General features: G+C 34.0%; 2 protein-coding genes across 13 annotated transcripts in view; one reads left to right on the top strand and one right to left on the bottom strand.

Moving 5' to 3' along the window:
- LOC101894270 (tropomodulin) overlaps window positions 1-24,014 on the bottom strand; it is a 359,112-nt gene that overhangs the window by 191,429 nt on the left and 143,669 nt on the right. The gene's annotated exons all lie outside the window — the stretch shown is intronic.
- On the top strand, window positions 19,414-23,737 carry LOC131802273 (uncharacterized). Its single transcript, XM_059122201.1, has 7 exons — window positions 19,414-20,281; window positions 20,354-20,475; window positions 20,533-20,673; window positions 20,733-20,945; window positions 21,017-21,367; window positions 21,421-21,580; window positions 21,647-23,737. Exons 1-7 carry the CDS (start codon window positions 19,978-19,980, stop codon window positions 22,117-22,119), a joined length of 1,764 nt encoding a protein of 587 aa, XP_058978184.1. The 5' UTR covers window positions 19,414-19,977; the 3' UTR covers window positions 22,120-23,737.

A 24,014-nucleotide genomic window follows, 5' to 3' on the forward strand; every position in this document is an offset into this window, starting at 1 on the left:
TATAGACAATTCCTTATCAGGGGGTGAAGTACTCATAAAGAACTGCATTCGAAGAATTTCAGACAATTCCAGTGAAAAATGTGGAGGATATACGATATTGTGGACGTATATAGATAATAATCTTCGAGGGGGTAAAATTCTCACAAGGAACTCCTTGTGTGGATTTTCGGATTGAAAAATGTGGCTAGAATCATCAAAATATCGAATATTGGGAGGTGCCGTTATATATCATTGACCTACATAGACAATTCTTTATCAGGGGGTGAAGTACTCATAAAGAACTCCATGTGAAGAATTTCAGACAATTTCCGTGAAAAATGTGGCTAAAATCATCAAAATACCGAATATCGAGGGGTACCGTTATGTGGGGGCTATACGATATCGTGGACCGATATAGTCCATCATTGAATTTGACCTTCCGATATCGTGGACCGATATAGTCCATCATTGAATTGTCTAAAATTATTATTTCGATGAGTTACAAACGGAATGACGACATTAATATACCCTACATAATATGTATGGTCGAGGGTATAAAAAAATTCATCCCAATAAATATTTGCATGTTAAAACAATATTATGATATTAATGCATAATACAAGAAATAACTCGCGTTCTTTTTGCCCTCTCTCTGCTATGACACACAAATAAATAAGAAAATGAGGCTAAGGAGCGTTGCTGTTTTCTTACACACACACACACACACACGAAAAAAGATACATATTTGAATAATGTGATGGATGAGCTTTAAAATTGCTACTGGAGCCAGGTTAAGTATGTCAAAATATTTATCTTTTATTTTAAGAAGATTTGCATGTCATTGTACGTACGTGTGAACGTACGTTTCATATTTCATTCATATTTTGTAAATGATATTGTATTTGTTCGTTGCTGTCTTCATGCTACGTTTTTTGGTATGGGATATAAAAAAGCAACACAAAATTCTGGATAAGATGTGCAAAAAATATGATATGGAGTTTGGTATGCTGTGGTTTTAAAGAAGTTAAGTTATGTGGTTTTTGAATCTTAAAAAAAACATAATATGGAAAAACAAATGTTGTTGACTTGCAAGGGCTTAGAGGAATTTAGGTTTTTATTTCAATTGAGAAGACAAATTTATTGTTTACTTTGTATTTTAAAAATTATCTGACAAAAAATGAGGGTATACTGGATAGATTCATAGAAATTTAAAGTTTGATTCCTAAGACTATTTTTAATGAAAAATTGTCTGAACAAATAAACTATTCAGATAGCGCCAGTCGCTTTTCCTGACGGATATATCTAGAACTATATGGAATTAAAGATTTTTCAAAATTTCAGACCAATTTGATCGGTTTGTACCAGAAAAATTGGGTCGATATATCTAGATATAATATGACCAGAATGATTGAAATATGAGAATAATTTCATATTACTTTCTCATATCTCAGATAGTTATTTTTGATACAATTCGAGATTTGTTTCTTGTGGAGTACCAGACGGAATCTTTCCAACTCTTCTGGTGATTGTCACACTGATATAGATATTACGTTGTTCAAAGTTTCAACCAAATCGCGCACTCCCTTCGAGTTTTGCGAGATACTTGATTTTTAGCAATTCTATCCATTTATGGGGTTGGTATCAAAGGGGGAGGGTATATCTATTGTTGATAGAAAGAGGAATCATTTTGCTTTTTATGAGACATATGATTATTAGTTAGAATTATAAAAACACTTTGGTACATCTATCCTAAACTCCATCAGTGACTCTCATTGCCTTTTAATACGAATTTAAACCAGTAAAGAAAGTCCCAAAGTCGGGCGGGGCCGACTTTATGATATCCTACACCACTTTGCTAATTTAGTAGTGCTCCACGTAACAATTAAAAGTTTTTATGGGAGAATTCAATCATACACGCTATGATTATAATTATAGTTTAAAGTTCAAAGGACTAAATATGCCGATGCATTTGTATCTTTTAAATTCGGACTTGTATTGCCCATTTGGTGCAAAATTAATTTAAAATCAGATAAAGATATATATGGGAGCTATATACAAATCTGAACAGATCTCGAAAAAATTTGGCAAATATATTTCTGAGCTGTATATGATATATTTCCTGAAATATTGTTGTTACGGAGTGCATATTACGGCAGTGGGTAACAAATACAACAAATCGGATGAACAATATATATGGGAGCTATAGCTATATCTTAACCGATCTTCACCAAATTTGACATACTATCTTCTGGACTCAATTCGGTCCCTTTTGGGCAAATATTAGACGTTTGGTGCACAATAAAAGGTAAATCGGACGAAGTTATATATGGGAGCTATATCCAAATCTGAACCGATCTCGATAAAATTTAGCAAATGTATTTCTGAGCTGTATTTGATATATTTCCTCAAATATTGTTGTTAGAGAGTGCATATTACGGCTGCGGAGGACAAAAATAAAAAATCGGATGAACAATATATATGGGAGCTATACCTATATATGAACCGATTTCGATCAAATTTGTCACACTTATTTTCAGGCCTAATTTGGTTGTATGTGCAAAATTCTATACTATTCGGGCTGGTATTACACGTTTGATGCACAATAAAAGGCAAATCGCACGAAGATATATATGGGAGCTATATCTAAATTTTTACAGATTATCTCCAATTTCAATAGGGTTCGTCCTTGGGCCAAACAAATGATTTGAGCAAAAATTCATCTCAATCGGATAATAAATGCGACCTGCATTTTGTTCATGGACAGACGGACGGACGGACAGACGGACTGACATGCATAAATCAACTCAGAAAGTGATTCTATGGAGATCCTCAAAATTAACTATGGGTCTATCTCGCTTCCTTTTCCATGTTACAAAGAAATGCACAAAGACATAATACCCTTACCACTATGTGGTGTAGGTTATAAAAAAACCAGCCTTATAATATGGCTACGCTCCAAGACTAGCCCTCGTGTAAAATTTCAAGATTCTAGGAATATTGCACAAAACTTTTAAACTTATCTGCGAAAAAAAAATCAAGTTAAAAAGTATTAGTCGGTTTTGTCGACAAATGTATACCTTCAACCAATGTACGATTATTTAAAAATATTTTGACTTCTGTTATGAGAATTCAAATGTTTTATCCCTTATGAAGAAGGTTCCGAAGGAATGGGCCAATATTGGCCATTTCGTATCGGACCTAAATAAATATGATATAAATATTGCGACGTGCCAGGTTTGGACTATATTTGTTACATCCTTCACTTTATATGAGCTATGTGCTAATTTTTTAGAAAATGTTAAAAGTGTGCGTGAGGTACCACATATAGTCGACCAAAGTATTCCATTTTCATACCTCAACTACTACAGATAAAAATATTGGAAAGGGCAATATAACAAGAAAATCGAATATTTATATCTATTTTATGCGAAATCATGGGTTTCATATTCATCTCAGATTTCTGGCAAAGAGAGATTTTTTACATATAGCAAGTTGTAAAGAATCGCTGACTTGTTTCGCAAGTTATGACAGTTAAAAGTATTGAAAATAATGACCCTTTGTGAGTGAGCTACTAGAAGGGGTTCGCAGATATATCATCTTCACAACAGATCTTGGGTTAGCAAAATGTTTGTATGTGTGAAATTTGAAGAGTGTTGAATGCTTGTTTCGTTTTCTTTGGGCGTTCAGTTTTTCAAAATTTTGAGCGCTATGTGGGGCAGGTAGCAACAGAAATGGTCCGATCTCTACCATCTTTTTAACAGATCATGTGTTGATGGAAATATGGAGATGTACCAAGTCTGGAATGGAATCGGATGTTAATTTCGCTTTTTATGAACTTAATGGATATTCAAAATGTTGTCCCTTTGTGGGGGAGGTATAAGAAGGAGTCGACCGGCCTTTGGTTATTAAAAATATTGTGATGTGTGTAGTATGAAGGCAATCGGATACTTGCATCACATTTTATAAAAGTAATAATTATTCAAAACTTTGACCCTTTTTTGGGGGAGGTACCAGACAGAATGGTCTGATTTTTACCGTTTTTATAATAGATCTTGTGTTGAATAGAAATATTCAGATGTGAAAAGTCAAAATGGAATCGGATGTTAATTTCGTGTTTTTTGAGCTTAAGGGTTATTAAAAATTTCGACCTTTTGTGGGGGAGGTACCAGAAGGAGTAGACCGATGTATTACGTCTTAACACCAGACCTTGGGTTAATAAAATAATTGGGATGTGTGAAATTTGAAGACAATCAGACTCTTACATCACGTTTTATAAGAGTTGTAATTATTCATAATTCTGATCCTTTGTGGGGGAGGTACTTGATGAAGTGGACTGATATTATCCATTTCCGCACCCGACCTAGAACTGATGGAAATATTAGGATTTGCAAAATTGGAGAAAAATCGGATTATTGCTTCTCGTTCTGTGCAGAAAATATTTTTTTTATACCCTACACCACAAGGTGGTCAGGGTATTATGTCTTTGTGCATTTGTTTGTAACAGGCAAAAGCAAACGAGATAGACCCATAGTTCCTTTTGATGATCTGCATAGAATCACTTTCTGAGTTGATTCATGCATGTCAGTCCGTCTGTCCGTCCGTCCGTCTGTCCATGTATTTTTGTGAACAAAATGCAGGTCGCATTTATTATCCGATTGAGATGAAATTTTGCAAACAACATTTGTTTGGCCCAAGGACGAACCCTATTGAAATTGGAGATAATCGGTAAAAATTTAGATATAGCTCCCATATATGTCTTCGTCCGATTTGCCTTTTATTGTGCACCAAACGTGTAATATCAGTCCGAATAGTATGGAATTTTGCACATACATACATACCAAATTAGGCCTGAAAATAAGTATGCCAAATTTTATCGAAATCGGGTTAGATATAGCTATAGCTCCCATATATATTGTTCATCCGATTTGTTATTTTTGTCCTCCGCAGCCGTAATATGCACTCTGTAACAACAATATTTGGGGAAATATATCAAATGCAGCTCAGAAATACCTTTGCTAAATTTTATCGAGATCGGTTCAGATTTGGATATAGCTCCCATATATAACTTCGTCCGATTTACCATTTATTGTGCACCAAACGTCTAATATTTGTCCAAATGGGATGGAATTTGCACATACGACCGAATTTAGTCTAGAAGGCTGTATGCCAAATTTGGTGAAGATCGGTTCAGATATAGCTATAGCTCCCATATATATTGTTCATCCGATTTATTGTATTTGTTACACACAGCCGTAATATGCACTCCGTAACAACGATATTCAGGGAAATATATCAAATACAGCTCAGAAATATCTTTGCCAAATTTTATCGAGATCGGTTCAGATTTGGATATAGTTCCCATATACATTTTACAATTTTACAAGTCCGAATTTAAAAGATACAAATGCTTCGGCATATTTAGTCCTTTGAATTTTAAATTATAATTATAATTATAATTATAGCGTGTATGATTGAATTCTCCCATAAAAACTTTTAATTATTAAGTGGAGCTCAACTAAATTAGCAAAGTAGTGTAGGGTATCATAAAATCGGCCCCGCCCGACTTTAGGACTTTCTTTACTGTTTTTTTTTTTAAATTTCGACCTTTTTTTGGAAATGGTCTAGAAGGAGTGAACCGATATATTTCATTTTACAGCCAGTTGGGTTAATAATAATATTGGGGTGTGGAAAATTCGAAGACAATTAGGGTCTTACATCACACTTTGTAAGCGTTATAATTATTAAAAATTTTCACCTTTGTGGGGAAGGTACTTGATGGAGTTAACCTATATTGTCAATTTTCGCACCTGACCTAGCACTGATGGAAATATTATTATTTTTGTAAAGTTGGAGCAAAATTGTATCATCCTTTCTCTTTCTCTACAATAAAATATTTTCTAAATATCAACATTTTGTTGGGGGAGGTACCAGAAGGAGTGGACCGATATCGCCCATCTCCGAACTCGATCTAAGTTTGACAATAATATTACGATGTTTCAAGTTTGGAACAAATCGGATACTCCCTTCGAGAGTTAGCCATATGACTGAGGATATAAAAAAAAAAACAAAGAAAGTCATTTGACTCTCTTTAGTGTTACATTTTTCGGTTGCCTAAATCTGGAGTATATTATTTACAGCAAACTAACTATGACATTTTTATTAGTGTCACATTTTTTTTTTAGCAAAATTGTATCCACCTCTCCATTGTGCTATTCTTAATCAACTTCTACTTCATTCCCTTTTTCAAATTCACTATCATCAATCATTCAATGTAAAGTTTCTATGTTTAGAATGAAAATATCAACACAGATCATTGTTCAAATGTTCAATGAACCGGCTGTTCTAAAGATACATACCTAGAATCGCACCCCTCTGGTCTCAAAATAAATATCGAAGTGATTTCTTTTTATCGTTTGGATTGATGCCAATCAAAACAATTTTGTTTACATTTCCTGCAATGCAAGCCAATGTAAAGATATTCAGTCGTACAGTTCATTGCAACGACTGGCTGACTGACTGGCTTCGGTAATCAAGAGCCAGCGTTAAGAGGAACAAACAAAAATAACACCTTGACAATGCCAGAATAGAAAGGCAAATGTGAAATGCATTCACACACACACACAAACACAAACAGCACACACAGACGAGCACAAGTCCTTGTTCAGCATTATTCGCAGATACAAATGCTGGGGGTTTCTGTATCTACGCACTTTTTGGCCCCCAAAGCAACACACAATGGGACATGCAAGAAACGCTTCTTTGTTTTTCTCTCGTCGTTGTTCATTTTTAATGTGCAGATAATTAAATTATTTTTAATAATGTGTTAACAATGCCAAAGACAAATGACCATAAATGGTCATCTGCGTGTACGCTGGCATGGAGCAAAGCTGTCAGGCGTAATTCCATTTTTTTTTTGTTGCAGATTCATTAGGTTGAAATTTATTGACCGAATAAATGCCTGTTCATTGTTTGTTTTCATGCGTTTTTTTTAAAATAATTTTTTTGTTAATTAATTTTTGTAAAAAATTAATAACAATTTGCGTTAATTAAAATATGCCACCATAAACTTATTTATAATTAAAGTTGAAATTATTTTTCCGTTATGGCAATTCGTAAACGAGTTCCTGCTATCTTGTTCCGCTTCTCATTGCCATTTCTCGAAGTCAATGTAAAATTAATTGAGTTTTTTCTTCTTTTGTGTGATGTTGTTGTTGCTGCTGGCAGAGAAAAAAATATCTGTCAGTTGGCTACACTTTTTTTGCTGAGTTTGTTTTGTTGTTCTGAGAAACAGTTTGGCAAAAGGGTTTTTCAAATTGAAATGAAGATATTTGCCATTTGCCATGGTTAAGGACCCTTACACCAAGAATTATAGATTTACCCTACAAGTTCCAGGATCTGCTGCAATCTACAAATTTTACTATAATGAGACTGTGCGATAATTTTGTATACACTCCACCATACATAGTATGGAGGGTATATTAAGTTCGTCATTCCGTTTGTAACTCATCGAAATAATTATTTTAGACCCAACAAAGTACATATATTCTTGATCAGCGTAAAATTCTAAGACGATTTAGACCTGTCCGTCCGTCCGTCTGTCCGCCTGTTGTAATCACGCTGCAGTCAAAACGATAGGAAGCTAAAATTTTTCACATATCTATTTTTGTCTGTAGGCAGGTCAAGTTCAAAGATGGGCTATATCGGTCCACGATATCGTATAGCCTCCACATAACGGTACCCCCGATATTGGGTATTTTGATGATTTTAGCCACATTTTCCAATGGAATTGTCTGAAATTCCACACAAGGAGTCCCTTATGAGTTCTTTACCATCTGACAGAGAATTGTCTATATAGGTCCACAATATCATATAGCCCCAATATAACGGTATCCCTCGATATTCCGTATTTTGATGATTTTGGCCACATTGTTCAACGGAATTGTCTGAAATTCTACACAGGAGGTTCTTTGTGAGCATTTTACTTACAACTCTCAGCCATATCGCTATCATTTGATACGGTCAAAACGTGGCTAGTCGAATTAATGGTTTTAGACCCTAGGTCTCTTTGGACCAAATCCGTTTTGGAGTCGATTTTGCGATGTCCATCCGTCCGTCTGTCTTGTATCCAATTTCGTCCAAATTTGGTGCATCGTAATATGTTAGTCAAACTTAGGTCAGGTTCGAAGAAGGGCAATATTGGTCCACTCCTTCTGGAACACTCCCCACAAAAAGTCGAAATTTAAAAAAAAAATTATATATTTTTTTTCTGCACAGAAAGAGAAACAATAATCCGATTTTACTCCAACTTTGGAAATCCTAATATTTACGTCAGTGCTAGGTCAGGTGCGAAAATGGACAATATCGGTCCACTGCAGCAAGTACCTCCCCCACAAAGGGTCAACATTTTGAATAAATACAACTCTTATAAAACGTGATGTAAGAGTCTGATTGTCTTCAAATTTCACACATCCTAATATTTTTATTAACCGAAGATCTCGTATTATAATGGAATATATCGTATAGTATATCGGTCGAAATTTTGAATATCCACGAAGCTAATAAAACGCGAAATTAACATCCAATTCCATTTAGACTTGGCACATCTGAATATTTCTATCTACACAGGATATGTTATAAAAACGGTAGAGATCGAACCATTCCTTCTGGTGCCTCCCAGGGCCAAAATTTAGAATAACCAAAACGTTTATAAAATCTGAAATAAATCATCAGGTTCTCTTTATATTTCACACATCCCATTACTCCTACTAACACAAGATCTGTTGTGAACATAGGATATATAGGTCCACTCCTTCTGGTAGCTCCCCACATAGGCTCAAAATTTTGAATATCCATGAAGCTCATAAAAAGCGAAATTAACATCCGATTCCATTCCAGACTTGGTACATCTCAAAATTTCTATCAACACAAGATCTGTTATAAAGATGGTAGAGATCAGACTATTCCTTCTAGTACCTCTCCCACCTAGGTTTCAAGATTTTGAAAAATAAAAGCACAAAGAAAGCGAAATAAGCATCCAACTCTTTTCAAATGTCAGACATACAAACATATTTGCCAACACAATATCTGTTGTGAAGATGGTATATATCTGCGAACTCCTTTCTGGTACCTCACCCACAAAAGTTCACAATTGTCATAAATTGCGAAACAAGTCAGCTATTCTTTACAACTTGTTACATCTAAATGCTTCTCTCAACCAGAAACCTGAGATTAATTGGATATAAATGTTCGATTTTCTTGTAATTTTGCCCATATCAATATTTTTAACTGCATTAGATGAGGTATGAAAATGGAATACTTCGGTCGATTATATGTGGTAACTAGCGCACACTATCACACATACCTCATATATAGTGAATGAAGTAACCATTATAGTCCAAATCTGGCAACTCAAAATATTTATATCATATTTATTTAGGTCCGATACGAAATGGACAATATTGGCCCATTCCTTCGGAACCTACTCCATAGAGGGTCAACAATTTGAATAATGATAACAGAAGTCAAAATATATTTAAATAATCGAACATTGGCTGAACGTATACACCTGTCGACAAAACCGACTGATATTTTCCAACTTGTTAATGTAAAGTTTTGTATCATTCCTTTTTCGCTCAACAACCCTTCCGTACTCCATTTCCATTTTACAATTCATTTTGTTTTCAACTTCATTCCGGTTTTTTTTTTATTCTTTTATTTACCTTTTGAAGTAACGAAAAGTAATTTTTCATTATTTTTTGCTTCGTTCATTTTGCCTGTTTTTGAAGGGTTTTGTTTGAAATGTTTACTTGGTGTCTGTGTATGTGTGTGTACGAGAGAGAGAGAGAGAGAGAGACTGTTTCTTTTGTGGGGTGTGACCAGCATTGGCTAGCTACGATAACGATGGTGGCGATTTCAATTTGAAAGTAAAATGGAAATTTAAACTTCATTAAACGATAAGATAGTAAAAGGGTAACTGGCGCAGTGACACACAGGTCAAAGATAATAGAAGATTTGTAGTTAAAAAAAGAATTTAATAGCTAAATAAGAAACAGCTAAATGACTATTAATGTAAATATGCATATTTTTTTTTATACTCTCAGCATTACAGATGCATAAACAAAATGTGTCTCAACGAATGAACAGTTTTAGGCAACATGTCTACTTAGACGAAATTCATCTGTCTGGCTGGTAGTTGCGGAATATTACTATAGAACTTGTTCCAAACTTGCCTCATCGTACTACCGAGAATAGATTGAATTCGAGCATTGGAAATAATGAGCCACTCTTCTGGCACCTTCTCCGCAAAAGTTAAGAATTTATCCAAAAATCATATAAAGCAAATGTACGTTACGGCGTTACGTTCAAAACCAACTCGGAAAAAATTGATCAAACTAATTAGAAAACATTTTTTTTGCAACATAGATGTTAAGATTTTCTTTATATATAATGGTTATATAGATTTCTTTTCGCTGGTGACATATGTGAAATTTGAAATTATAGGTTGAAGTGATCCTTCTGAAATAATCTTTTGCAAGGACTTTTTGCATAAACCCTAATAAAGTATGTTTTTATACCCTCAGCCATATGGCTAGAGAGTGTATATATATTATTTGATAATGATTTAAGACTAAAATAGTGGTTAAAAACCCTAGGTACCTCCCCTACAAAATTTCGAAATTTTCAACAAAAAAAAAAAAAAAAAATATTCTACACAGAAAGAGAAATGGTAAGCCGAAAATTTTAAAAATACCGAATATAGCGTTTATATTGGGGTCTATACGAAGACGTTGACCTGCTTAGGCAACTTTTGTTATAAGCCTTTACAATATTCAAATACGAAACTTGAAAAAATATATTCGTTGAATAATGTGGCTAAAATCGTCAAAATTCCGAATATAGGGAGGTACTGACATAGTATGGATGTTATATTAAGTGCGTCATACCGTTTGTAACTCATCGAAATAATAATTTTAGACCCCAAAAAGTTTATACAGGGTGAGATAACCAAAACTGCAACCACTCCTCCCACAGCTGTTAAAATTATTCCAGTGACAGCTCATTATATTGTTTACAAGGTTACAAAAGCTCGCTACCGTGATACTGGTAGCGTAGCCCGACTTCAAGGAAGTGGACGGAAGAAAACAGCAAAATCAGCAGAAATGGTTCGAAAAGTAAAGAAGCGACTTGATCGAGACCAACGTCGCAGTGGCCGAAAAATCGAACATGAGCTGAACATATCGCAATACTCCATTTGGAAAATATTGAAAAATGAGCTCGGGGTAAAGCCATTGAAATTCCAGAAAGTGCAAGAACTTACACCTCAACGGAAAGAAAATATACTCAAAAGAGCTAAAGAGTTGCTTCGCTTGGCCGAAAGTGGTGAACTGCCGAATTTGTTTTTTTTCGATGGAAAAACACTCGTTGTCCACAAGTGTGTAAACAAACAAACTGATCATGTTTACTTGCCAAAGAGGTCAGCTGAAAATGTGCGCCTTCGTTTGGCCAAGAGAACTCAAGGGCCGGCCATGGTGATGGTGTGGGCCGCCATAGCAACCGATGGTCGCTCTCCGCTCGTATTAATCGACCGTGGCGTCAGAATAAATGCCGAATATTAATGCGAAAACATTTTGGAGGGTGTATCAAAGGCTTGGGCACGCAAACATTTTGGCCACAGACCTTGGACATTTCAACAGGCCACAGACCTTGGACATTTCAGCAGGACTCAGCAACATCGCACTCAGCACGCGCCACCCAAGAATCGTTACAAAATGAGGTTCCATTTCCCATTTACCAACTTATCCTGCTTACTGGTAAACTATGCATGTATGCAAAATTTTAGCCCTCCATCTCGATTTGTTCGAAAGAGAGCGTGAATGCAACGGACAGACAGACGGACATCGCTGGATCTTCTTAGAATTTTACGCTGATCCAGAATATATATACTTTGTAGGGTCTATTATGAATATTTCAAGGAGTTACAAACGGAATGCCAAGGTTAATATACCCTCCATAGAATGGTAAAGGGTATAAATGTACAAATTATGGCGTTTGACTTTGTTGCAGCTTTTCCATCTCACCCTGTCTATGTAAAAGAAAAAGATCTTAGTTATTCCGCTTATAAGTCAAGAACTGCTGGACTGAATTTAACAATTCTCATAAATTCGGAATGGAAATCTTGCAAAAATATGAAAATAAAAAAGTTAATATTTTTTGTTATATTTTTTCAAATGTTTTTATATTTTTTTCGTTTTTTTTTTCAAATTGACCTACAATTTGGAACTGTACATTTTCTAACGTTTTTCTATGTGTTGATGGTATTATATACAGTTCGCAATTATCGTCCGGTCCTTATGAAAATTTGAAAGTGGCAGGGTTAGGGCCAGAATTAAAACCTATTGTTTTTGAAGATGTACATTTAAGGACTCGAATGGACCAAAAACATTGAAATTTTCCAGATTTTGCAATTGCTCTACAGGTCACAATGGAAAACCAATCGACACGGAATTTTGCACGAGAAGAGTTTTGAGAACAGGGAAGAAGTTCAGCATTTTAGATGAGCTTTGAATTTTACTTAGCTGTAAAATCGACCATAACTGTAGTGTGAAGTTGTTTTGAATACCTAACAACACGACAGATTGCGTAAATATTGGGCAAGTAACCCCGGTCAAAAATCTAAGACAACATCTATGCAGGACTCTATGATATTATTTCTAAAACGAAATTTGGACATAAGGAGGCTTCCAGCATATTGTTGTGTTGTAAGGTATCACATGGTCGGCATCGGATGACTATAGCCATTTCTTACATGTTTCTGAACGTTTTGTTCAGAAGTAGTAACATTTTTGATAGTTTTGTTTATTTAAAAAAGAAAAATTACTTCGTACCAGTTGACCTCCAAATGGTTTCGTAATGCATTTCTGGGTCTATGTCGCTTATATATATCGGGTGTATGTATATATGTTGGCAAACCGATTGATACTTCTTACCATGTTGGATGAATTCTAAAACCAATGACATTTACAATAATTCAAATTAGTAAAATTTTATTACACGAATTCATCAAAAGTTTATTTAATACAGTCCATTGAAATGTCATTTTAAATGAATACAAGTGCGGCGGTATATTTTCCATTTCCTTCAAAAAATTATTCTTATTACAAAAAAAAAAGAAAAAAAAAAAAAAAACAATAAATCAAAGGAAATGCAAGTTATTGTAGTTGAAGGTCTCAATTAATTTGTTCCACCTGTGTGACAAATGAAAAAAACACATGTAATCATAAATTTCACAACATTGTATGGAAAGAGCGGGGAAAAATCATTTGCAAACAAAAAGCAAGAAAACACACACACATATACATAGGTATATAATGTTTGTGTGAACAAACAAGTGAAAATAACAACGATATTGAAATGTCAACAAATATCACCCACACTTACGGCAAGCCACATTCACATTTACATGGACGCACACACACACATTACGATCCCACAAACAAAAAGCCAATAATATAATTACACCACAAAAATGTCAGCGGTATGATTTTCAAGTGCAAATATGAAAATGAATAGAAGAAAAGAGAATCCACGACTAAAAATAAAGAATTGAAAACACAGGTAAACAAGATGAAAACTAAATTATTTTTGAACAACAACCACAATAGCAGCAACATTGGCGGCGACAACAAAAATGAAAAGTGAATGAACAACGTACGGCAACATCAACATTGGAATGACAGGCAAAAAGGTGGACACCAGATTTGTGGGTGTCCACGGGTAGTTGGCATTCGCAGCCACTTTTTCTCTCTCTCTCTCTCTCTATCTTTTTAGAAGAGACTGGTCACAAATCAAGCAATATTAAAAAGTTAAAAAGTGTCTGTGTGTGTGTGAATATGTTGAGTGGTGTCCGGATTTTGTGGTAACCACAGTTTGTGGCCATTAGTTCGTCAAAGCGTCTATTTCTGTATGTGGGGGTGTGTGTGTGGCGTTGCAAATGATTTGATGGTTTCTGTAATAAATTCCACACTCAAATGTTTGTTGCAAAAACAATGCTGCTACTCCGAACGACCTCGACAATAAACAAAAAGAAAAAAAAACATCCTTCACCTTTTTGTGGCATGAATTTATTACACGAGGAATATGAAGAACAAACGAAGCTAGGCCAAAACGAACAAAAAAATTAGATTTTTGGTCAATCACACATTCCGTAGAGTTTGAATGTAATTGTGAGAGTCTGTTCTTATTTTGGGTCTTGTGAGTGTAAACATGTCTGTCTCTTGGCTATTTTTAGAAATTGCTTTCGCGTTGATTTTTCATTTGTAAATACAAAATATTATTATGGCCATATGTTTGTCAAAATTTGTGAATTGTTTATTTTTCCCATGAGAATGTGGGTGTAGATTAGTTCTCTTTGGTTTAAGTTGGCGAAGAGAAAAACATAAGAGAGATAATGCTGATGTTGCTCGTTTGTTGGTTTTCTCTCTTTGACGTTCCGTAATAAACTCAATTTTTTACAGTAAGAGTAATCTAACGTTGATCAGTAAGAGATTTTGTGTGAGTAAAACATTTAGTTTTGATTAAAATTTTTGAATTTAAAGTAGGGGTGCTCAAAACCGTGTTCTAGAACATGAAGAGAAAAAAGAGATAATTTAAGAGAAAATTAAAATTCTGTTTTTCTTTATATTTTACTGTTCTATTTAATTGATTTTAAACACGAATGTTTGCCAAAATAGTTTATAAAGCAAATGGATAAAAAATATTTGTATAAATAATGACTTAACACTGTTTTGTTCTTGATTTAAATAAGCAAAGAGAAATTTGACTGAAAACAGATATTTATTTTTGAGCACCCCTGATTTAAAGTAAATTTCCAAAATTGGTTAAAGAATAGCTAATGGCTATGGATGCCAAAAAGGGACTTAATTTCATAATTTTCGTTTCACTTTATATTATATTTCACGTGTTCAAAAAGTTCCGGAAAAACATAGGATAACTAAAATTAATGCATTGAAAATATTTTGCAAATATAAATTTTAAATAAAAACAACTCAAATACCCAAAATTGGCAAAAGAAAATGGCAATTCTGATAAAATGTATATATAAAATGTCAAAGCTATATCAATTTGTGTATGGTAAGGGCTTTACAAAGACGCCGAACAAAGTTTGGTCGGAGAAACCTCACTACAGGTTGTGTGTTATACAAATTGGGAAATAGTTGTAAATTTGTCGAAAATAAATATTAATGTTAAAACAATGAAAAAATATAGAAAATATATAATTTTTTTTCGAAAAATTTTGCCTTTATTTGAGATACTATAGGTATTTTGTTGTTGCAAAATAGTTGGACCCATAATTGTTGTTCACACAACAAGTAAAGTCACTCGGTTTTGCCGACAGATGTATACCCTCAGCCATGAGTTATGATTATTCAAACTATTGACCCTTTATTCCGATACCACGGTCGATTACTACGAGCGGAGAGCGAACATCGGCTATTACGACGGGCTTTGGACAGCGCCTGATTTCTGGTGGCCAACCGGACCTCTTTGGAAAGTAAACACGATCATTTTGTTTGTTTACAAACTGCTGGACAACGAATGTTTTCTCATCGGAGAAAACCTTTCGGCCAAGCGAAGCAACTCTTTAGCTCTTTTGAGTCTATTTTCTTTCTGTTGCGGTGAAAGTTCTTGCACTTTTTGGAATTTTAATGGCTTTACCCCGAGCTCATTTTCAATATTTGCCAAATGGAATATTGCGATATGTTCAGCTCACGAGCCATTTTTCGGTCACTGCGACGCGGGTTTCGATCAAGTCGCTTCTTTACTTTCCGAACCATTGCTGCTGATGTTATTGTTTTCTTCCGTCCACTTACTTGACGTCGGGCTACACTATCAGTATCTCGGTAACGAGCGATGGTACGAGATACAAAAGATCTATTCACATTTACATGCTGAAGTGCTCTAACGATAGCAACTTGTGGCTTTCCAGCCATATATAAAAAAATCACACTATCACGCTTGAATTCCATCACGAATAACTTTTTTTCTGGAAAATTCACACCAAAATTCTTTTGTACACTTGTAAACAATATAATGAGTTGTCTGTGGAATAATTTTAACAAATGCCGGACGAGTTGCTTACAAATGACAGCCGTCTGAAGTTGGTTGCAGTTTTTTCATCTCACCCTGTATATTTTCGACCGATTTCACATATTTGATGCAACAAACGTACCTCCAATTTCAATGAAATATGGAAGGTGTGACGGAATTTAGTGTAAAAGTAAATTTTGTCAAATTATATTTAAATCGCTGCAGATTGTGATATGATTTTATTAAGAAGCATTGACCAACAACACTTTTGCAATGGCATTAGGCTAACAAAACAATTTAATTGACGATACAATTATTATGGGGAAATATGTTGCTACCTCGAGTTCACTAATTACAACAGAAATGCCACTCAACTTGAACAGATTGCAGATTTCACGCTTGGAATTTGCCATAAAATGAAGAAATTGGATCTGAGATGGCTTATTTAGATTGCTTGCATGGTTTTTTGCTTCGCTGAAAACCCAAGATAACCCTTTTGTATGACTATTTGAAAATATTTCAAACCTTAATAATAACAAGTGAAAAGGCAGTAAGTACGGCCGGGCCGAACTTTGAATACCCCCCATCATTTGAAACGAATTAGAACATTAAAAAAAATAATAATAATAAAATCCGTTAAAAATTCTGTTAAAATATTAAAAATACCGAATGCCTATACGACGACGTGGACCAGCATAGGCAACTTTTGTCATAAGTTATCACAATATTTAAATGCGAACCTTGAAGAAAAATCTGTTTACAATGTAATTCAAATCATCAAAATACCGAATATAGGGGGTACCTTAATATGGGGGCTATACGAAGACGTGGACCTGCACAGACAATTTTCTGGCATGGGCTGAAGTATCCATTACGAACTTCACATGCGAAATTTGAAACAATCCTGGTAAATAATGTCGCTAAAATCATCAAAATACCGAATATCGGGGGGTACGAGAGACGTGGACCTACATTACTTATTTTTTGACTTAGGATGTAGTATCCATTACGAACTTCAAATACCAAATTTGAAACGATTCGGAGGGTACCGTTATATGGGTGCTATACGAAGACGTGGACTTACATGACCCATTTTCTGTTTTATGCTGCAGTATCTATTACAAACTTCAAATATCAAATTTGGAATGATTCCGTTAAATAATGTCGCTAAAATCATCAAAATACCGAATATCGGAGGGTACCATTATATGGGGGCTATACGAAGATGTGGACCTGCACAGATAATTTTCTGTCTTAGGTTGTAGTATCCATTACGAACTTCAAATGCCAAATTTCAAACAATTCCGTTAAATAATCTCCCTAAAATCATAAAAATACCGAATATCGGGAGGTACCGTTATATGGGGGCTATACGAAAACGTGGACCTACATAGCTCATTATCAATATCAAAAGTCCCGCAGACATAACATACTTTTGAGTAAATATATATTACGAACTTTAAATACGTAATTTAAAACAATTCCGGTGAATAATGACGCTAAAATCATCAAAATACCGAATATAGGGAGGTACCGTTATATGGGGCCTATGCGAAGACGTGGACCTACATGGTCCATTTACGAACTTAACGTGCCTACTGGCAAAATATACACGTCTGCAAAAATTTAGCCTTCTATCTCAATTTGTTCGAAAGATAGCGCGACAGACAGACAGACGGACATAGCTAAATCGTCTTAGAATTTTACGCTGATCAAGAATATATATACGTTGTTGGGTCTGACATGAGTATTTCGAGGAGTTACAAACGGAATGACAAAATGAATATACCCTCCATAGTGTGGTGGAGGGTATAAGAATTAGAGAATGTACCTTAAGAAATTCATTCATGCTCTTCCCTAAATTTCTAAAGTTGCAGGGTATCACATGGTCGGCCCACCCGACTGAATCCTTTGTATTCCTACCATTTGTTTTTATTTTGTATGTAAAATATAAGATATAAATATAAATAAATCGGTTCCACTTCCATCGGCCGGGGTGTTAGGGTAACAATAATATCATGGATCAAAATGGAGTGAGAAATCTCGAATTTTGGCGAATCCTTAATGTGACTTATAAAAGTCTGCTTTTAATTGCAATACTTCATTTTAACTTAACAAAAAAAAAGTTATATGGAGTATACATTGTAAACTTTGCCTCTCTTTAATGCCAAGAATTCAATTTCTTAACATCTTGAGAACTTCATAAGAAATAGGAAATAACCTTACACATTTACATACGCAACAAATAACAAATGTTTTTGCTAAAGACAATATTCTGTTTTATATTGATTGTAAACAATTTCCCATTATTGAATTATAAATGTTCACAACTAATGAAAATTTATTTAGCTCCAAAAAATATATATCACTGGGAAAATTCGTTTTGAAGGCAGAAAGAAAGAAACAGTGTTAAACTTGTATTGCTTCTTTTCAAATTTGTAGCTTTTTGTGATGTCAAAGAGGGAGAAAAATTAAAACAACAACAAAACATACACACAGGCGATATATATGAAATATAATTCACATTATCATCATATCCCTCGTTTTTGCTTTGTTTTTTGTTCGTTTCAATATTTCGATTGAACGAACGAATGGATGGATGGATGTTGTTATTGTGTGGGGGACTTTATCATTCCTTCCTTTAATATTGCAGACCATCAAGCGAGAGAGTATCGAGAAAGAGAGAGAGGGAGAGAAAAAAAACAAAGATACAAATGTTGAACAATTTTCTTGCTGTTTTCATACTTTCCTACATGTTTCTTCGATGGTGTGGTGTTATTGTATTTGATGAGTACAAATTTCGAATGAAATGTTTAATTGTTGTTGTTGTTGGTGGTGGTGTTGTTGCTGTCGTTGTTGACTTGCCGATTGTGTTGTTCACGAGATGGCATATTGTATTTGGAAAAATTGAAAAGACGAACAAGAAAAATATCTCTCATACACATGATGTTATTTCAAACGCACATATACATACACAAACATATTTTTTCACACACATACATGTGTAATTCTTGTTGTGGCGAGAGTCTTGTGTTCATCGTGTGAACGAGTCTTCTTTTTTCATCGTCGTTTCAGTTATAAATAATTCTGGCAAAAACTCAGCAATTTTTTTTCTTCTGTTTTTCTATCTTTATTTTGTCCGATGATCTCCAAGTATAGAGCTTTGGCTCTTGGCCAAAATTAAAAGGAACAACAACAGCGAGTATATGTATGTTTGTATATGTGTATGTTGTTTTCATTTTCGTATTGTGGTGTATTTCTTGATTATAGCGTTGTAGTTGTTGTGAATCTTTTTTTGTTGATATTGTGTGATTTTGAGACTGAGCAAAGACAGTGTCGCGATTTTTTTTTGTTTTTATCTTTTTTTTTACTTTTTGAAGAGAGCGTCAAGTGTTTTGTTTTTTGTTTGGGATCTTGGAGAGAACAAAAATATGTTTGATTCATATACATCATGAAAAAATAATATTAATTTTTAATATTCCCTACAAAACATGATTTAAAAATTTATCTAGATTTTAAAACATTACCCTACACTGAGGGAAAAATCCCGTTGCGAAATCAAGCACGTATGTTGTCATTTTCGCAACGACCCGTTGTTATATTTTTCAACAACGGCTGTTGGTGAATTGTGCACGAACGTGCTCAAATTGACACCGAGACGTGGTCAACTTTCGGTACCAACAACAGCCGTGCTTAATTTGTCCATTTGTAATATTGGTAATTGCAGCCGATTACACACGAGTAAAAAATGACAACGGTGGTGCATGATTCACACACGGTCGTTGTCAATATGACACCGGTCGTGTATGAATTATGCACCACCACCTGCATAATGATGCACCACCGTTGTTACTTTGTACACCGACGTGCATGAATCGTACACGATCGTTGCCATTTTAGCAACTACCGTGTATGAATCATGCACCACCGTTGTCATTTTTTTTACTCGTGTGCAATCGGCTGCATATTTACCATTTTTTCCGTGTTATTGAAAGAGAAAGGACGCATTGTGCAAAAAATTTATTGAAAATGAATAATAATTCGCAAGATCCTCAAAATATCATTGGTGAGTTGTTAGAAATCGATGGCAATATTGTTGTGGTTCGCGATACAAACCATTGCAGCAGTCAAGATGCGGAAAACAATGAGGACGATTATATGTTAAGGGAGTTCTTAAAAGGAATAAATATGGAGTCGCTTTTTGAACAATTAAAAGGTAAGTAAATAAAAATGAATTTTTCAGTTAATCAGTGTAATTAACAAAGAATTTTCTTTTTTGTTCTTTTAGCATCACATGTAACATTTCGCAGCTTGCAGTACTTGAAAAAAGAAGATTTAAAGGAAGCAGTGCCACCATTGGGACTGCGTGTTGAATTCAGAGAAAAGCTCTTTGCTTGGAAAAAACGAAAGGTACGTATTATTTGTTTTACAGAGTTGAACTCAGTATTAATATTGTCATAACAATAGCTCGGGATTGATGACGAAACTATGTCAGTTCCATCTAAAATAGGTGAATGGTGGAAACGCAACGAGACACCTGCAAGTACTCCTGGTACTCCCGACACTACAGGTTCGAACTGCTCAAAAGCCAAAGGAATTTTGTCAGAGGTAAGGTAAGAGTAATATTTGTGTAAGCATAGTTAATGTAGTTTTTTTATTTAATATAGGATCTAACGGAATTGTTAACACATACCTCGAAGGGGAAACTAGCGCTTGAATGTAGTAGCGTTAATAAGAAATTAAGTGACGAGCAAAGAGATGATATAATTAATATAATTATTGAAGATATTTTAACCAACAATGTTACTCTTTACACTCAAGACTATATGCGCATATTGGATGAAATTTGTTCCGTTTTTCCTCTTGAAAACGAAATGAGGGTAAGATTAACAATATAAACAACGTATCTGATTATGTAGTTTCTTAACTTATAATATGTCTTTATTTTTAGGATTATTATTACATTTCAAGAAAAGGAAAGAACAACGCAAGCGGAAAACTTTATGCCAAGTATAGAAACAAGAAGTCCAAAAGAATAAAGCTTTTGATTTCCGAGCCTAGCACAAGCAAAGCAGCAACTCACACATCTCCTAATTTTTGTAACAAAGATGTTCCCGAAATTGATGAATCAGTTGAAAATTCATTGAAAGCTTCCTTACTAAGAGAATGTAATGATTGGGGATCGATCTGCGAAAAATGGAAAAGATCTTTTAACATACGGCAAAGAGATATAAAAAATTTAAGTAGCCATACATTTCTCCTTGAATGGACGAAGTTGTCCGATGCAAGAGCTTCAGAATTGGTAAGTAGCCATGAGCTATTTATTTGTATATGGATACTAATGTTTCGTTTTAGGTCAACATTGATTTCGATATTATGTATCCACAGAAAGGCAATCTTCTACTTTCTAAATGGGACCAATTTAAGAAAAAAATTTACAATTATTATGGGAAAAATATTCATAACGAACATTGCAAACAACTCTTCGCAAATGTTTTGACGGCAAGCAGCATAGGTAAATTTTAATTCCTGATTTATCATAAACATTAAAAGTAATATTTATTTTATATTTCGGTTGCAGATGCTCAAGATTATATATACGCAATACTGTTGAATTCAGTTTTACCATCACCTGCTAGGTTTAAATGTGGAAACGGTAAATTACGAAAAAAAGTAACAATAGCTGATTCGCAGGAAAGTTTCGTACTGCGACTACCGACAATTAACGATTATAAAAGGCAAATTGATACAGTCACTGAAAAGTATTACAATGCTGGATTAACTATACAGCCATTTATAATTGTGGAGGGTTTGTCCGATTTCAATATAAAAGGTTTTTATGTTTTTTTTAACCACAATTTGTTAAAATTTCAATCGTTCCTCGAATGTTTAGATACATGTTTTAAAATTTTTCATGCACTTTCTTTAAAATATCCAAATGCCTGCCAAATTCCATGGATTTTTATCCAAAAATATTTTTATGAAATTAATACTGTATATGATATAAAATCAGTTAATTTGACTTCACTTATTAATTTCTGCAACAATAATTAAAGTACAATTCAAAATGTATATTTGCTTTCGTTGCCGTAAGCATTTTGATAAGGCAAATCTTTTAATAGCTCATTTGAAAACAGACCATTTAATGTCCACTAAATTTTTAAAAGTACAATGCGTTCAGGACAACTGTAAGCAAACATTTACAAAATTTACGTCATTCAGAATTCATTTAGAAAAACTTCACAAGAATCACACAAAAGCTCCACCAATGGTTAAAGCCATTAATGTGCCAGTTGAAATGTCATCATCAAAAGAAAATGATTATACAAACAGTGAAACTGTTATTAACAACAATACAATAGAAAAGGATTTAAATGTTTTGAAAAAGAAAACCTTATATCTGTCTTTACAATTACATGGTCAAAGCTATATGCCTAGAAATCATGTTATAGAAATACAACATTCTGTTTCAATTCTGCTTTCATCCATTTCATGTACAATTGAAAAATATATAACTGATCATCCAAATTATGAAGACTTAAGGTACTTACTAAACTTTTGTAAAAATCCTTTCGAAGAAACTAGAACGGAATATAGACTTTTAAAAATTTTAAAAGAACTAAACTTTTATGATGATCCAAAGGTTTATGTAATTAGCAATCAAGTCTCGGAAATTGTTATCAGCGGAAATCCCAGTTTAGGTCCAAAGTTATCCAATATTTATATAATGCCACTGAAATTCATGATAAGTGCCCTTTTTAAAATTCCAAATCTCTTAGATTTGACATTAGAAAACTCCAAAAAATTCCTAAATTCACCTGTTTTACAAAATTTTACAAACGGTGAGTTATATAAAACTAAATTATTAAAATATCAGTACAATTTAGTTATTCCCTATGTCCTTTACATGGATGATTTTCAAATTAATAATCCTCTTGGAACCCATACATTTTCCATATGTGGTTGTTATATTAGCTTTCCTTCAATGCCACAGCACTTGTTGTCAAAACTTGATTATATATTAACTGCTGCGTTTATACCATCAAAGGATTTAAAAGAACGTGGAAATGAAGTTTCATTTCACAATCTTGTAGAAGAGTTAAAAATTCTAGAAGAAGGGGTTGAAATTTGTGTTCAACAAAGTGTTCAGAAGGTGCATTTTATTTTAGGTGTAATTATTGGAGATAATTTAGCAGTTAATAGTATTTTAGGCTACGTGCAATCATTTAACTCTAAAAGATTTTGCCGGGTATGTAGAAGAAAAAAGTCCCAAATGCAATTCGACGCAATTCAGCATTTAGATAGTTTAAGAAACCAAGAGAATTACAACTCAAATGTATTGGAAAATAATTTTCAAGAAACAGGTATTAAAAACAAGTGTATCTTCGAATCTTTACCAAATTTTAACGTCACTGAAAATTTTTGTTTTGATATTATGCATGACATTTTCGAGGGCATATGTGTCTACGATATGTCTAATGTAATTCTCGGGCTGATTCAAGAAAATATTGTTACGTTAGATTGTATTAACAGCAGAAAATCTTTATTCCAATTTGGAGAAATTGAAGTGGGAAATAAATCTGGACCACTAGATTTATGTAGATTGAAAAACTATAACTTAAAAATGACAGCTAGTGAAACTATGTGTTTTACTAATTTTTTACCTTTAATGGTAGGCGATTTAATTCCTTTCTCCAACGATCACTGGAAAGTTTTTATAATATTATTACAAATAATCGATTTACTTTTAAGACCAAGTTATATAGAAGACGATTTAATAAAATTGGAAGAATTAATTAGAGATCACCATTCACTTTATATAACATTATACGGTTCGTTAAAACCGAAACACCACTTTCTTGTCCACTATCCCACAGCTATCCGAAAATGTGGTCCCCTTAAATATCTCTGGAGCATGAGATTCGAAGCTAAACACAAGGAAGCAAAAG

Source organism: Musca domestica, unplaced genomic scaffold (assembly GCF_030504385.1).
Source record: "Musca domestica strain aabys unplaced genomic scaffold, Musca_domestica.polishedcontigs.V.1.1 1, whole genome shotgun sequence".
NCBI lineage: Eukaryota > Metazoa > Arthropoda > Insecta > Diptera > Muscidae > Musca > Musca domestica.